We start from the raw sequence: 17,542 nt of genomic DNA on the forward strand, positions 1-17,542 counted from the left end.
TTAATTAAAATTATCTTATGTGCTCTAAACCATACATTTCCCGCATTTGGTATATATTTTCTAGCCATTCAGCTATAGAACAATGCATGACTGAATTTTTTCTGCTTAAAATCTTGTGTAACTTTTAAATTGTGCAGTAACACAAACATATTAACACCTTTGACTTGGGGCTCCCTTCCTCAAGCTTACAGAAAACAGTGCCTCTGCTAAGTAGCTCAATTCTCAAATACTAGGGTAGAAGATCTGCCAGATGCCCATGATTCTGAAAATATTCACAGATGTGTTTAATTACAAAATAAAGTCCATATTTGCATCTTTTAATGAAGTCTATGGCAAAAATACAGAATATTCTTCAGAACAGCCTTTCCCACCCCCCCATTAAACACTTAAACATATATGCGTATGCACTTTGTTTATGAACACTGAACTTCAGTGTTCTCATGCTGTCATCTTCAGCTCCCTTCCAGAATCCTTCCGATACCACAGGGCATACACAGCACAGTATCCAAACAATACTTCATGACAACCTACCTCTTCCCTTCCAATAGTTCATAGCATGATATTTGAATTCAAGCATATAAAAACACATGTTCAGTAGCCTTGCTTTCAAAAGCTACTGGAGAGACCACTACCCACCCTTAAAAATCCAGCTCTGAAGGCATGTACCAATTTTAGGCAGAAAGCATTACGTACAAACCAGCACAACCGAGATTCCTCTAGCTCGACACTACTAACTTCTAGGAAATCTCGAATAGGTATCTTCAGTCCTACGCAGATTTGCAATCTGAAAATGCATATATTGCTCAAAATAAAGCAAGCTGAACACATCCTGATTTAATACTGACTGCCTTTCCCCAACACTTAACCATATTAAAAAATTAATTTGAGCTTTATAATTTATAGAATACAATTTACATTGTCTCTTAAGCTTTTAGCCTTACTAATGTTCTCTCCTCTGGAAAACATATTTTTTTAAACAATGCAACTCGATTCTTTAAATAAGAGTAAAATTTTTTATCATGGAAGCATCAATGCTATAGAACCTGTTCATTATTTTTGAAGGTGATGGCCTGCTCCCTACTATTCCTTATTTTTATGCTAGTTAATTTCCCAGAATAGACACTTAAGTTTTCAAGGCCACAAGTCTTATCAGAAACACTGGTTTTCACAATGGGAATTTACTAACACTCTTTCATTGTTCAAAACCATTGTCCGTGCATCTGTATTGTTATGGAGTGTGAAATGATGGTTACATAGAACGACTATGACACAACTACATTTTGTTGTATGCACTATGAAAGATTGCCACTTTCAGGAAGTCTTTCAAATTCCACTATATTTTAGTTCTGAAAAATAATTTAAAATACATCCAAAGGAACAGTGGTCAATTCAATTTAAGTCAAACTGAAGATAAAAGAAAATTTCAGTAATTGCCCAGTTTTTCAAAAGCTCCAGTACTAATCTCCAAGTGCAGTTACTACATGTCTGGGTCTTCTAGAATTGTCCTCTCTATCGGGAGACTTCATTTTAGTAAACCTCAAGACCTTTAGGCTACCTTGGGGTTTCATGATGAAAAATGGGTCTGAGCAAGTTAAGTTTGTCTGAAAATTGTAACGGTTCCTAAACATGTTCAACATACACCAAATTGAAGTGTCCCATACGGGGTATGGATGTGCAGGAAGCATTGGCTTGCTCCAAGTTACCCGTACCAGAGGACTTACACATTTGGGCATGACAATGGCCCTGTCTTACCAGACCTTCCAAAGGTAACCCTACCTCAAGAGGTGTGTAAGCACAGCTGCATCAAACTGGTAAAGCTTAATTTTGGAAAAGATGACAGCAAACCAAATTTGTAAAAGTACAGAGTTGTTTTTTAAAAAAAAAAAATACTGATCTTTATTTTAACCACGATAACCCATCCATTAAGAATGGGGGATTCCACCGTGTTCATTAATAAGCTCATTAAGTTTTAGCGCTAATTTAGCTACTGAAAAATCTTCACAATGTCGTCTTTCTGATAAGTTTTCAAAGTCTCTCATGCAAATTGCAACTTATTTTCCGTTTCCTTTGCAAGATCCTTTGTCACAGATCACAGCTGCTGCTCATGAACGTATACGCATGAAAGAACAAGTGAAATCTATGTCAGAATAAGTGTAATGAAATCAGTACCGTTCAAATTATAAAAAAACCCAAAACAACACAATTCCCCTTCTCATGGCCCTGTATTTTTCTTACATGCTCAGCAATACTAACTAAGAGTAAACTTTGCTGTACTAACTGCAACACATAATACAGGTTAATGCCAACTTTAATAGAGCACCACAGCAGGAGTTCTAGACTAAGACTTTTCTTTATTTCACAAAAGAGCATTATAACTGAAAGCCAATTTCTTTTTAAATGAGAAAGTTGTTTTGATAGAAATTCATTCATAAACCAAATAAGAATTGCGCTAATGATCCATTTGAGAATCAAGGTGGGTAGACACTATCAACTCCCATTTACTAGCTTTTACTTTGTTACTCATTCCTGTTAATTTTATATGCTATTACAGCCTTGCCTTTGCCATCATCTTTTCTACGCAGAGTGAAGATGATCATGCCTAAAAACATATGCACAGTGGATATGAGCTACCATTTTGCATTAGAAGTCTCAGTTCCTCTTTCCCAAATTTCAAATTGTTATCTTGCAACTTAACTTACACACCACCACCAATGCAGAACATAGAACTAGATCTACCAATCTATTACTTTTCAGGCAAGAGGGATTCTACAGTGTGCATTACTGGCATCCATTAACAAGAAAAAAAAAGCCTGCAACGAAAACTGTGTGGCACTACCATATCATGATTTTATGCAATGGCTAATCCTTAGTATAATAGTATTGGCCTGAAAAGCAAAAAAAAAGGAAATGCTATAAAACAAAAACAATGCAGATGAAAGTTAAAATACCTTTATTTCAGTCTCCTTAAATTTTAAGTGGTCTGCCTGCTATTTTGGAATCTTACCTGATTTGGTGAACAAACAGGAAAATCTTCAACTGGTGGAATTAAACCCTGGGCAATTAACTGTCCATAAGATGGAGGAGCTTCTCTTCTTAACAGTTCAGCCTCAACCCTTGACAAATGAGTTTCAAATGATCTTTCAAAGAGAAAAGAAATTTCACAATACATAAGACCGTGATGTATACAGTTAAAACTACATCTGACTATTAAAATAATAAATTTCTGCAGATGAAGTTTTATTAATTGAATTGACAAAGAATATACGATAAGTCCTTGCAGTCATTCCAATGGGTCTGTCCAGCTGAGACAAGAACAAGAAAACCAACTCAACAATAAATTCCTAAAAACAAAGGAGCACGGGCTTATAAAAGGCACTACGAGAGATGCTCATATTACTTTATAAAAATTGAAGAATGTGTAATCCTACTATGACATAGTCTACAATAGAAGAAACATGCTGTTAAATACAGAATTGAGATATTTAATCGCAGAAACGGAGCTTTTCCACACTTTCTTTTCAGTAACAACATCTGAAAGCTTAACTGTCAATAGTTAAGTGATCAGAATACTTCTGTCCCCTTTTAACTAACCTCTTTTGACCATCAAAGAAGGGACAATGCCTTTAGAAATCACATGCCACAATAACTGTGGCATCAATAAAATACATCAATACAAATTTTTCAAGTATAACAATAAGAGATACGACAATATTTTAAAAATTTAAGTTATCGAGGCAATCTGTTCTACTTACCTTCGCTCAAACATCCTGAGTGAGTACAATTTACAAGTACATCCCAGTGCAATGACAAGCAGCAATCCACAAATAAGACTCCCAATGACAGCTGCAGTTATAACTCTGGTGGGCACAATGACCGGGCAATTCTCTTCATCACTGCCATCACCACAGTCATCTTGAGAATCACAAACCCAGCTCTCAAACACACAGCGGTTATTTTTACAATGAAAATTTCCTGGCTGACAGAAGAAACAATTTTTTTCATCCGAACCATTAGGGCAATGATTCTGGTAGTTGCAGCGATCTGAACGAGGGTAGCAAACACCATTTCGAGAGCATGGAAACTCATCTCTTTGACACATGGTACAGTTGGTTTCATCCCTTCCGTTTGGGCAGTGCCAGTAGCCATCGCAGCGTTGCTGCTCTGTGTAGCAACCCCAATTTCCACCGCATGGAATTTCCCATGGCAAACAGAAGCCATCTACTTGATAGGTGGCATTGAATCCTCTTGCAGCATTCACTTTGTCAGCACAAAAATGCACTCTTATCTGTCCTGAGGATGAAACAACAGTGAGGGGAGCATGAGAGTCAAATGCTGTTAGCACGCGCAACAGCCTCCGTGGATTCTCCTCTAATCCATCATATATTTTGACATAGTCTCCATAACCTGTACCATCAAGTTTAAAATCAGTGAATCGCAAAATTACTTTGCGATGGTCACCAGTGTCTATCAGCCAGGTGCAGTTGCTTCCAGGTGGATAGAAGTCAGGATAGTTGGGAGAACTGAAAGTACCATAAAAGTATTTTAACCACTGCCCGCATGTTGGCACATCACAGTCTATTTCGTCTCCTAGGTCAAGACAATCAATGTTACCATCACATTTTAAAGACTCTGGAAGGCAAGTGTAAAGCTTGGTGAAGCGAGAAAGACACTGGAACTGATTGTAAGCACAAGTTTGAAAGGAAGAAGCTGCCAGAGGACTAGCTTTGGCACAGATTTCTTCATCCGAGTTATCTCCGCATTCATCCATATTATTACATTTCCAACTTTCTGGAATACACTTCCCATTAGCGCAATGAAACTGGTCACAATCACAATTTGGTTCATCAGATTTCCCTGAAAGAAAAAAAAAAAGAAATTATAAAAATATTATCTTTTTAGAATTTAGCACTTTATGGTTTGTGTCACGTATTTATTTGTTCCATCAGGTAGTTCAGAATCACAAAACAACTATTTAAATTCTCTGTAAGTCATCACAACTTCCAGTAAGTTTCAAGATAAAACATTTTTTTCAAGTCAAAATTCTGTCAGCATGAGCCTCATTCGTACCTGCTTTCCATCAAATAACTTCAACCCAAGCAAGAAAACAATGCTCATTTATAATGATTAAAAAAATCTGGCTTCTAAGGTGCTAAAAATAAATCAGAAAAGTACTGTTTCTCTCCTCTATCCCTCGAAATACGGAAACATTTTGTCCTGCAGTACCAGCTACATCCTCAAATTCTTTCTTGTAAAGGCAGTCAGACCTCCCTCCTGTTTCTGCAGGTTCCTACTTTGTACCAAAGGATCTACGGCAAGGGAGAAGCCGACAGCTGAAGATTACCTATTACCACCAACTGAACAGAGAAACCTCTTCTGCTCACCTCTTCCCACTGTTTGCTCCTGCCTCTCCTCCAGCAACTAAGAGTAGAGTACAGCAAATGCAGAAACACATACTTAAAACATACAAAACTATACAAAATTATCCTTTAAAAGTTAAGAATGCAAGTAGTGCTCCAGAAACCACAGAAGTGTGAGGTGCTTTGGTTGAGTGGTTTGTTGGTTTTATTTATGTTTTTTAATTCTGAAAAAAGAGTCAAGAGACACCTTTATCTAAGAAAATATGGTCTACTGGCTACCACCACACCTGTAACATCAAGAATATTTTTTTCAGGGATTAATTTATTAAAGTTACAACCATTTTAAACACTGAAGCATACCTGGGACGCAAGCTAATTCAGCTCTGCAATGATTTAGCTGAGTCAAGTACTGCTGTATCATTTGAAATCACTGTAACTTCTAAAAATCACGGTAGAGACTGTAAAATTGGCTATAAAACAAACCACCATAGTCACTCCTCAAAAAAAAAATTTCAAAAAAATCTGCAATGCAGATGGGTCCTACACAGCGGTAATTTGGGAACTAAATTAGACAAACATATACTAAATCTAAACAACACTATACTTAGGGTTTTAAAAAAGAAACAGGAAAGACAGCATGATGAACTTACTGAAATACAGACTTCCCAGAAGAAGCAGGTTCTACCTTCCTTTACATCAGAACAATTCGGATTGGAAGGGATCTCTGGAGGTCACCTAATCAAATCATCTGCTCAAAGCAAAGCTAACTGAAGTTGGGTTTTTCGGGGCCTTGTCCCATCAAGTATTTTCAAAGTTCCAGTGCTTAACCACACACTGCGATAAAAGTCCTCATATCTAGCCTGAACTTCCCTTGCTGCAACTAATCTGCTGTGATAGGTCAAGTCATATCACACCTCTGTTCTCCTTTTTGCTATTTTAGTATCTTAAAAGACATGAAAAAGAAATACTCTACCTTGAACTATTTTTTTTAAAGGTGCAACATCAGCATTTTAAAAATTTCACAAATGCTAACGTTTTTAAAAAATGAATGCAGGAAAAAGTGAAACCAACAAGAGTAATAAATGTTATAAGCACAGCTGAAGAGCATTTAAGTCAATAAATTTGCTGACAGAGAGTGAAAGGAGAGCAAAATGTATGTGCTGCCAGTAATTAAGTTTTAGAAAGCGTTTATTTCATTAAGGAAAAAACCCCAAAGAACAGATCTAGTATACATATATGTATTTTTACATATATATATAAAAAATACACTCATACACATAATTCATAATATTAGCATGCCAAATACTTAGTATGAACCTTGGCATTGAATTTGAAACGTGAAAGTAAACTGATAGACTTTTTCTGTCTGCCTAAATTGAACGACTGTACCCCATAGGCTGTGGGCAATACAGTAGAATATGAATAAGCAGAATCATTGAACTTGCTCAAATCCTGATCATACTCTAGCTCAAAACTTATACCATGCAGAACCTGGAAAAAGGTCGAGTAGGAAGATATAACATGGGACTGTAAATAATTTCAACCAAAGCTCTTCCTTCTGCAGGCTTTTAAACATCCCTTGATCCTGATTTAGCAGTTTTAACCACCAATCCTGAAGTCATCACATCAGGAAATTTTACATATGAATCAAAAATTAGAGTTGTAAAATAATAAGAGATGTACGAAATAAGACTATCCTTGGAAGCTGTACCACAAAAGACTTCAAGATAGTATAAAGTCAATTAGCAGAACCCTTGTGCAGTTGGAGCCAAAGGAAGAACTCAATCCTTTCATGCATTTACAGCAAACAAACTTCTGCACTTTTCTTAACTCTATTTTCCACTCTACATCACCATTAGTAAATTCCATCCCATTTTGATATCCATAATTAAAGAGGCTGATAAATTAAATGGGGTGGGAGGAAGACAGAGGAAAGACAAGCAACACAAAATTTACCTCCTAGTCAAGTACCCTTCCTAACTGTAATGCTTTTTGTTATTGTTTTGTTTGATTAAAAGGAAATATGAGTATTTACCTGGAAGATATTATTTACTTTAAACAAGAATTAATTCAAACAATTCACATGGCCTATCTTCCACATCAGTTTTTAAAAATGAGGATCTGTAGTGGTCCCTTTTACATCTGTAATCTATATTGTTTCTATCATTCCAGCAGAAGTAAACCTAACTTGCATCCATGTAACTAAAGTATTACTACTTGTTCCCCTTTTTCTAAGATCACATGCCACCTTTGAGAGTAGCCTTAATAACACTGAATTAATTAGTCTGCTGAGGAGTTAAACTGAGCCTTGCTGCATGATGCTAATGAGAAGAAATCAAACAACATAATGGCACAGTTGAATGTACAGCAAAAATGTTGTCAGTACTTCAGAAGTCTCCTTTTCACACTGGAAAGTAGAAACGATCAGATGATTATTAAAGTAGATTTGTCAACTCTTCTCCTATAGACAGGTCAGCTTACAACATTAGAAGACTACTCTGATCACTGAAACACTACACTTCCACTCAAAGTGAAATACTTCCTAAGTATCATATTAAGCATAGAGACCAAGTTCAAACCAAAGTTTCAGCAAGGTTCATCTAAAAAAAGAAAAAAAAAACACCAAACAAAAACCAAAAAATCCCCAAAACAATAAAGAAACAATCACCAAAAAAGCCAAAACAAAACTGTTTTTCTTCGAAAGTACACTTAAAAACACTAAATTAAAGTCCTAAGTACTCTAAACCCAGTACCACTGCATGATGCTAACAAGCAGAAATCACCTAACAGTAAAAACTGCTTATTGCTGAAAGTGTTCCAGCTTCCTCCAAAAGGGATTACATACTGAAATTGTGTCAAGAACAGAGAAAAAGAGAGGAAAGGATTTTCAGAAAAACTCTACTGAGCCTGTGGCTTGCCTCCTCTGCCCATTGCAAACCTTAGCCAAAATGTCCTTTCTTCCCAAGGCCCCCCAGGCAGGAATGCTGCCTTCCCTCTGTGCCTATGAGGAGAGGGAGATAAGCAGGGCAGAAGCCAATGCCTCACACAGGATAACAGCACGTGCGCGGGCCGTTAGCAGAAACGGTAGAAAATGATGACTGATTAGAGAGTGGCTTTTTTTTCCCCCCCATCATGTTTTTTGGTGAGACAGTAAGCAAAACTCAGGTAGAACATTGCCCTGAAAGCTGAGCCAGCATGAAGTGCAAGGCTGCATTACTCCTCCCAAGACAGCTGCAAGGAGCTGAAGTGCAGATGGAACTTTTTTGTAGGCTTGAAAACAGGCGCTAGAAAGGGATAAGCCTGCCTGGAAACTTCGGGTTTGTGAAGGACTGACAGGGTAGAGGAAACCATTAGGTAGGAGTGCACAACACAGAACAGGGACAAACAAAGCTTAGGCTAGAGGAGATCAGTGCTCATTTTACTGAATCTTGGTGGAATAGTTTTGAAGATGGGTAGCAGTGGATAGGTGTAAGACAGTAGGAATTGTTTTATGGAGTATGGATTGTTTTATGGAGGAGGGGAGTTCAGGGTTAGTGCACAGAGCTTTGGGGCAGGTGAGAGAGTGGAGTACAGGCAGACACCAAGAAGCAAAAGAACGCAAAACCATTGTGAAAACAGAGAGAAGCGTAATTGAGTATTTTTGATGATCAGGACACAGAAAACCATGATCATGCTATTATATGAAATCTTAATATCGCTTAAGGCTGGAAAAAAGTGGAGTTAGTCTTTACCCATGGTTGTCCTCCTCTTCTCTCTTGGCAGCAGCTACTAGAGCAAGAATTGCCCACAAACAGTCTAAAACTATTACTACTGGTAAATAGCTTATATTGTGTACTTGAATTATCCAAGAAAAATTTTGCATATACAAACCCATGTCTATACTTGGCTAGAGTAATTTATCATGTTAATAAGGTTTTACATTGTGGGTTTTTTAAAAATAGAGTATACCTCCTGGAGACGGGAAAAAATGACGGAAATGTAAAAAAAAAAAATCCCACTGTTTCTTCCTTCTCCTGCCCTATTTATGCTACTCAGAAGTCTACCCAACTATTTTAACAGCTAATTTTTCTCTGATGAAAAAATATCAAATCTTAAGCTATGTTAAAAAAAAACCTCCCAAGTTGCCTAGTATTAATAGTAAACTTCTCTCCCCTCAATCATTCATTCTGCTTATTACTGTGAACACTAATTCCCACTTTGAATCGTCAAGTTGTACATGGGATCAAAATAATCTACACAACGTATACTATCAACAAGCCTTGAATCAGCTACAGAAGATACATATACTGTACCCTGCTACAAGGAACTAGTTCTTGAACCAGAAAACCATAAAAATGAAACTATAAAACTGAACTAGGTATTATTTGAAACATACCAGCGAAGTAGGCTAATCTGAAGCCTTTTCTGGAGATGCTGTCATCTGAATGAAATCTGATCCAAACATGTTCCTGTGAAGAGATGTATGGTGAAGGAATGGAGGAGCCGCATGCTCTGTAGCCTTCAATATTCTTGTAGCTTCCAATTGTTAACCAATCCGAGCTGCATCGTCGTGATCCCTGAACATCAAAATCTTGAAAGCTAGGAGAGGAAAAAAAAACCCACACAAAAAAAAATTAAAAAAAAAAAGAAAAAAGGTCAAAATTGCTACTGAACTGGGTATTACACAACCAAGGTGATGAATTGCTATGCAGAAAAACTGAAATTAGCTGTAAGTTCTTTTCTGGTCTGAAATAAAAAGAGCAGCTTCTCTACCTGTGTAGGAATAGAATTTAACCTCGTGGTGACGATACTGTTATTAGGACAGCAAGAATCCATTCTGTCAAACAAAATATTGCGTCCACTACTTAAAGAAGCTCAGTTCTGCTATAAAAAACCCACATTAAGCCTTTGTCTAAAAAGAAATAAATAAACAATACTGTTAACGAAACTGTCTCTATGAGTCTCATTTAATGACTTTATATATTACTAAGTGGTTTTATTTAACCCCATTTCATCAGAACTTTAGCTAATGCTACACTTAGCCAATGATATGACAGCTAAATTGTTCGAAACTAGGATTTCAGATAAGATTTGCTCCCAGTTGCACTACTTGGTTACCCAAAAGGGTACATCACGGTATGCCTACAGCTAGATCAAGACATGCTGCCATGGTAATGAAGTGTGAAATGTGTGCTAGGTAGATGAGTGCAAGAAAACAACGTGAGAGGGGAAAAAAAAAGAATTTTATGAAAAATAAACTGTATGAAAACAGCTCTTCCTACTTCACATTGCATTTATGCGAGTTTAATATTTAGTAGAAAGACTGCTTAAATCAAAAAGCAGTACTTTAAAAGAGTAACTAATGTCAAAGCAAATACTTCATAATGAAGAGCTGCTTCTTAGGTCAGCAGGTCTGTACTAGAAACTGAAGTAAATCTGCAGCTAATGCGGTTTCATGATCAACGCGCGAAGCAGTACTAATTTGTATCTTGATGCTAAAACAAGCCTAGATTTCCCCTGTGGCAGTAATGGGGAATGAACTCATGAGAACTTGAACCTACATTACAGCTTTTTTACATTACTTCTTTAGAAAAGTTACAAGGTACATGAAACCGCGAGGAGCTCTCTGCATCAAAAGTCAGCATTTCCAAAACTGCGATCATACCTATTCATTTACTATTTATTCCCAGCGACTTTTAAGCACACCATGAGATTCACAGCAATGAAGCATTACAGAATTTCCCCTACACATTTTTTAATGCAAAATTCTTATCTATCAGAGACATTAAAAACAAATCAAATAAATGAACAAATAGACACTTTTTCTACTCACTAACTCTCCAGCTGAAAATAGATGCTACATGGTTGTGTAAAAACAAATCAGATAAAAGGAATGGCAGAAAACAAACAAAACAGAAATCCTCAGTTTACAGGAAGGAAGATGAAATTGGTACGCACACAACTGGCAGTTAAAAATGTCTAGTCAGTACTTTCTTTAAACCACGTAGTTCATACAGGAGCACTGTTACCTTATAGTAATGATCTCCCCTGGGTTTGCACGAATGTACCAGCTACAGTTGATTCGGGCTGGATACTCAGAGGGCCACCCTGGACTTGTGATTGTCCCGCTTGGTGATCGAATTTGTTCTGGGATATCTCCACAAGCTAAAAAAAAAAAAAAAAGATAAAAAAAAATATATATATATTGAAATCAACTTGCTTAATGCCATTTTTTAAAAAGCCAGTAGGACAAAAATCAATCAACACTTATTAGGGAAAATAACCTACTGAACTGGATGAGGTAGCAATAAAAACAACGTCTAATGGAGTTCATAATGGACACGTGTCAGCCAAAAGACGTTTTCCAGTGCTGTCAGTGCAGAAATTTATATCAATGTCAATTAGTACTACAGATTACAAAAGATTACTCTCTATAGACTTTGTCAACTTTTATTTCTTAATTTTATTTTTGGCCTTCTCAAAGACTCGGTTCAATTTAACAATGCATTTCCATCTTATACTGAGAAATGGATTAGAAGGTGAAAAATAAATTAAAGCAAAATAATCAAGTAGTTGAAACTTCCTATCTTTGGAATACCCAGTGCCTGGCCATGACTTAAACACCCCCTTCCAGCCCTTGGCATGGAAATGATCTTCATAGACATGATTCCAATGCGTGAAAGGCAAAGAGCACTTGCTGCAGCACACTTCATGTCTAGATAGTACAAGTTGGGTTTAGAAGAGATTATTCTTAAAAGGGACTTGCATAACTACATTTCTGATAACGGATTAGAAAGCTTGTCTTTAAAGGACTAATTCTATGCAACTGAAGTAACTCAGCCATTTGTATTCTTACTTTATTCTAAGTGTAGCTTTCTGTATTGGCCTTAACAGTTGCTCGTTCCTTTTACTGGAGTGTTCTCGGCTCTGCTGATTTTATTTCAAGTAATGTACTTACTAGTTTTGTTTTGCTGTTTGGTTTTTTTCCCCGTAGCAGCCTTATATCCAACACCTGTCATACAGCATATTCACAACCCTCACATAAATAGGGAGGGCCAGAATGCTATCGCTACAGAGCCTGAAATTATGAGGAAGTTTCAGAGGGCAGAAAACACATCAAAAATAACTGCCCTCTGCGCTTTTATTTTACAGTTTCCTCACTGCTAGTCCAAAACTTGTGCGCTCTTAAAGTTTACAATTAGTTAAGCACAGCAGTTTAAACACAAGAATTATTACAAATGAGGAGGCATTTTCATTGTTGTCTGATGAGCAAAAGCTTTTAGAACTTCTAAAATTTTGAATATGTAATTGATAAAAATAAAAAATCCAAACTGATGCAGTGAGCAAACATGATGAAGAATGAACTGCATCCGTAATAGTGCAAAAGTTGTAATAATGTAATTTGTAGAGGTTCTTAATATTTTTTTCATTTATATCCACAATCAAGCTTCTAAGATCATTTTTCAAGGCAACATGGACCTGAAATTATTGACTAGCTCTAATACAATAGAACTATATATTCTTAAACAATTATTTTTACTTGAAAATATTTCTATATGGCATAACAAATACATTTCTAAAAATAGTTTTAGAAGGATTTAAAGACAAAAATGGTGGCATAATCCCACATTTTCTCTATTAGGTTTAATATAGAAACCTAGAAACAAAAAATTTACTGTTTTCACATACAGCTGTAAGAAGACATTGCTTTAAATAGGTTTTCACATGTTTCTCCTAAAGAGCTTCATTCATACTGCATGGTTAAGTATTAACATACTTTGGCTATAGAACATAGGACCTGCCCTAATATCTAGGGAGGAAAAGTCTCAAAATACAGAAGTATATGATTTTATTTGAATATTCAATTAACTATTTGCCAGAAACTTTCTGGTTTTAATTTTGAGCAAACCCTATAGGTGGTGCTCTAACACCATGATATTTTGGAACACTACTCCCGTGTGAATGACCTGGATATATTTTACATCTGTTCAGACAAGAAATGGAAGGACTGGAAAGAAGAACTGGGTATTTGCAATTAAATGTTGAAGTAAAATAGCATTTTTACCAGGTATGAAAGGAAAACACATGCAAAAAAGTAGAAAACTAAGGTACCAAGCTTGCAAACATCGGCAAGCACTACTTGGTTGCTACTGAAATTGTACTCAGCTTAAAATAAGTTGCCTTCAGGTGAAATTTATACTATTACAACATTCACCTGGTTTTAGGTATTTACAAACTGACATATGAGATTTTGTCACTGAGAACTTCTGAGGAAGCTTTTAAATTTGCCTGACAAAGAAAAACCTTACAGAAGATTAAAAATAAATCCATTCAACATATGTTCGTTCAATTTTACAAATTTCACCTCCAAAGACTTAAGCATGCTATAAATATACATACAGCCTAATGCCTGTTGAATAGGAACCTCCAAACACTGCTGGCAACTGTAAATTACTATGCAATTAGCTTTGCAACTTCCTATGCTGGTCCAGCACACCCCGACAACTAGAATTTACTTGATCCAATCCCTGCAGCAGGTATAAGCAGTCACTTTTACTTGTTACACGAGTTTGAACGGAAGAAATTCCATATGGAAAGCCTATATAATCAAGGCAGTATTTTCAGAGCACCGTGAAAACTTCCACTTTTACTCAAATTCTGGTTTTTTAGCCTTTGTTTAATATACCAGCCATATCCCTATATTTTCTATATTCTTTTACTTAAGATGGCTTTTTCTCTGTTTCCACTAAAGTTAGCACTAAAGAGCTGAGGGCAAAACATGACCATTTCCAGCACCACCCAATACGGGAAGAAAGAAGCAGATTAAGGAGGGCATGCAGAAGCAAGAATGATCAGAGGCACTAAAATACAGGATGGAGTGAACAATACTGTAGTTCTGCTGTAGAAGAGGGAAAAAAAAAATCAAACTCAAGAAAGTGTGAATATGACAAAGTGGGGGTTCAAAAAATAAAAGGGAATGGACTTGAAAAGGGATTTTCCATAACTGCAGGTTAGCTAGATAGGCTAAATATATTTGCATATTTGGTATTCATTCATGCACTGAAATCTCTTACTTATAACAGAAATCTCTCATTTGCTTAAAAAAGTGTATAAAGGTCAAGATCAACTGTGTAGAAGCTGCACTTCAGAAGCGCTGTCAATCTGAGAGAGAATAATTTCTCAGAAAGATTTTTAAAATCAAGGATAACCTTTTGAAACAAAACAGTTTTAAAGGAAACGTACTTTGCAAAGACTATGGCAAACCTTTTGAAATCAATTCCTGACTCTCTGCTTAACTAGGATGTTTCCTCTAAAGCTTTTGAGAATATAATGTAACATACATTTTATTAATGTGTTTGCAAACAAGGAGAATGTGAGCCACATCAAGAAAAGCATGGGAATCAAAACATAATTCAAGTGACGGCACATAAAATGGGCATGTATGAATAGAGGCAAACATCTAAGTTGTGGAGCATTTGTACTTCAAATTTCAATCGCTCATAGCCCTGCAGGCATTTGTCATACAGGTCAGTTTTGTCTATAGGAACTTAAAATTACAGGAAACCTGACTAGGTTTGGAATAATTTATGGGAAGTATTAAAAATACATAAGAAAGCAGCACAATGAAAATTAGAGGAGTCAGGAAAAAAAGGAGATGAGTTTGTAACTGAGGCAGAAGCACAAAACAAGTGGAGAAGGTTGCACAGAGAAGCAAAAGATACACAGTGATGCACGCCCAAGATATTTTCAATATTACAGCTGGTGGCTGTTAGATTTTTGGCTGGGAACAACTCCCTCCTGCACAACCATTTCTACAGAAGTGTTGTCTCTGCCGACATTCCTCTCAATTCCCCTGTATTGTTTGGTACAATTCTGCTCATCCATCTCCTACCTGTTTCAAACTCTTTCCTCTGTGAGCCTTTATTTTATTAACAATCTATTTGCAATTTTGTTTGTACTTTGCTATAACTCTGTTCAGTGGATTGCAATATTGTAATTAGGACTGAAGATGTTTCACAAACTAAAGTGCAAAATAACGGTCAAAAAAAATGCTGAGAGGATAAACTGTGCACGTGTTTTTCTGGTGTATATGGATTTTCTTGCAGACTTTTTAAAAAAAAATGTACAACAGTTTTTCCCTATTCCCGTCTTCCTGCAATCTGTTCACTGCCCCACGTTACAGAACACGACCGTAAACTACCTACGGGACGTTGATCAGTAAACAGAAGAGAGACAGTGAAAACTTTACAGTACCAAATTCAACTTGCAAGTTATAACAAGAAAATAATAAAGAAAACTATGCAAAAATTCTGTAGCAACATTTAGAGAAGTAAAGTACCTGTAGCAACAGCGAACAACATGTCAAGGAAAAAAGTCACTTCAGAAAAGCAGGGAGAGGGAGATTAGGGATTTATCTTCACAGTAATGCCAGGAGATTAGTTGAAAAGATAAAAGAATTAGCTTTCAATGTGAACCACAAGATGATAAGGTATGCATTATATTGGACATGGTAAGGACATGAATGCAGCTGGATAAATGATCTGAAGGTGTTTAAAACAGCTTAGAGTAAAAAGAGAATAATGTTGTGATAAAGTCTAAACCATGAATAGGGAGGATAATTATTGCATTTGTAACTCTCAGAAGCCACTGAAAGTCTTATTTGGAGAACTATGGGGGGAGAAGGTATAGGAATCTTTGCCTCCAGGTCAAGCTGAAAAGCTTTAATTTAAAATGCCTTTTGCTCTGCAGTACCGAGACACACTCAGTAAAAAGGAATCGTTATAATTTTTTTTAACAATGTTTTTAACCAGTGTTTTTACCACTTTAACAAATGTTTTCACCACTGTAGAAGTTTTTTAAAACGCAGGGGGGTGGGTGGTTTTGCAGTTGTGACAATTATGGTGCAACATACCTTAAAGACGGACCTGAAAATATTTCTCAATTTTTCAGATTTTAAAGGCACTTGTTTTAATGTTCAGATTTTTAAAAACACTTGTTCTCTAGTGATAGCTTATACACAAGAGACAACATTCCATTATTGCTGTTGGTAGAAAAAGCATGCTCATATATCAGAGGTGTACCTGCAACTTGGCAGATCTAATATACAGCAGAAGCATAAATACCAAAGACCACAGAGGTCTGTGCTATTAAAACATAATTTAGTAAGGTAGGTCATGTAGCCTTACAGCGGCAGCATGACAGGAAATCTACCATCAAGACAATCATTTCATTTTAAATCCCTTCTCAGTAGCAACTGTCTAAGAAAATCACTTGCTTGGTTTCAACAACAAGTTAAAAGTTGGATTTAGATAGATTAATGTCTTTCGTTCCATGTCACAGGAACTCTGCTTAAAATTGTTCAGATAAATACAAAGCTGTCCAGGTATGCTTGATGAAATATATAATCTGCAAGTTCAAAAACATGTTTGGGGGAATCAGGTTGTTTCAAAGGAAACGAAAAAATCATCTAAATCCATCCGCATCTTTTGTACTCGGGCCATATACTTAACATTTAATACGTACATACAAAGAACTGTAAGAAAAATGCCACTGGATCTGTCTACATGCTTTCTTCAGGTTTTCATTAACAGACCACCCCCATCCCCATTATCTCAAAATTCTCCAGTGAAGAAGTTTCACTTTATATTAAGACAGAAACTTTAAGAGTATGATATTTATTCTTGCCCAGCTGGAAAGCTATTTTAGAACACAGGACCACCACAACTCTTTTTTTTTTTCCATATATATAAAAATATTTTTTTTCCTTATTTTTAAATGGAAGTCCTCAATGGACCTTTCTTCTCAGTAGTTAAAGGTCTGCCCACCAGCTGCTGTTATCTTGCGTAGAAAGTACATTGTGTTCTCCTCTTCTTGGCGCTGCCTATTCATGCATGCTGGCCACAGAACTGAAAGCAGAGTCAAACATTCCATTCACCTCTTGCCCAGCAGATGCTTTTCTGCCTGTATTGCGACCTGTGACATGACTATTGCAGTAAACAAAGGGGTGAAGGATTGTTAAAACATATCCTGAAAGCTGCATAGCTAGATTTTAGGCTGGCTGTGTATCTCATACAAGTCAGTTCCAGCAACAATTGTTCCAACAGTGGTAAGTACCCGTAGTGTTATTTATTATTTACAGTGTGCCATAAATGTACTATATATGATACTTAGTGCATTACTAGTGTTCAAAAGCAACAACACTCTTC

General features: G+C 36.4%; 1 protein-coding gene across 1 annotated transcript in view; it reads right to left on the minus strand.

Moving 5' to 3' along the window:
- Positions 1-17,542, minus strand: part of LRP12 (LDL receptor related protein 12) — a 52,741-nt gene that overhangs the window by 3,953 nt on the left and 31,246 nt on the right. Inside the window, exons 3-6 of the mRNA XM_063327380.1 lie at positions 11,366-11,501; positions 9,733-9,935; positions 3,753-4,854; positions 3,005-3,137 (exon numbers count right to left, since the gene is read on the minus strand). Of these exons, the coding sequence (XP_063183450.1) occupies positions 3,005-3,137; positions 3,753-4,854; positions 9,733-9,935; positions 11,366-11,501 (1,574 nt within the window). The remainder of the gene's footprint in view (positions 1-3,004; positions 3,138-3,752; positions 4,855-9,732; positions 9,936-11,365; positions 11,502-17,542) is intronic.

Source organism: Chroicocephalus ridibundus, chromosome 2 (genome assembly GCF_963924245.1).
Source record: "Chroicocephalus ridibundus chromosome 2, bChrRid1.1, whole genome shotgun sequence".
Lineage (NCBI taxonomy): Eukaryota > Metazoa > Chordata > Aves > Charadriiformes > Laridae > Chroicocephalus > Chroicocephalus ridibundus.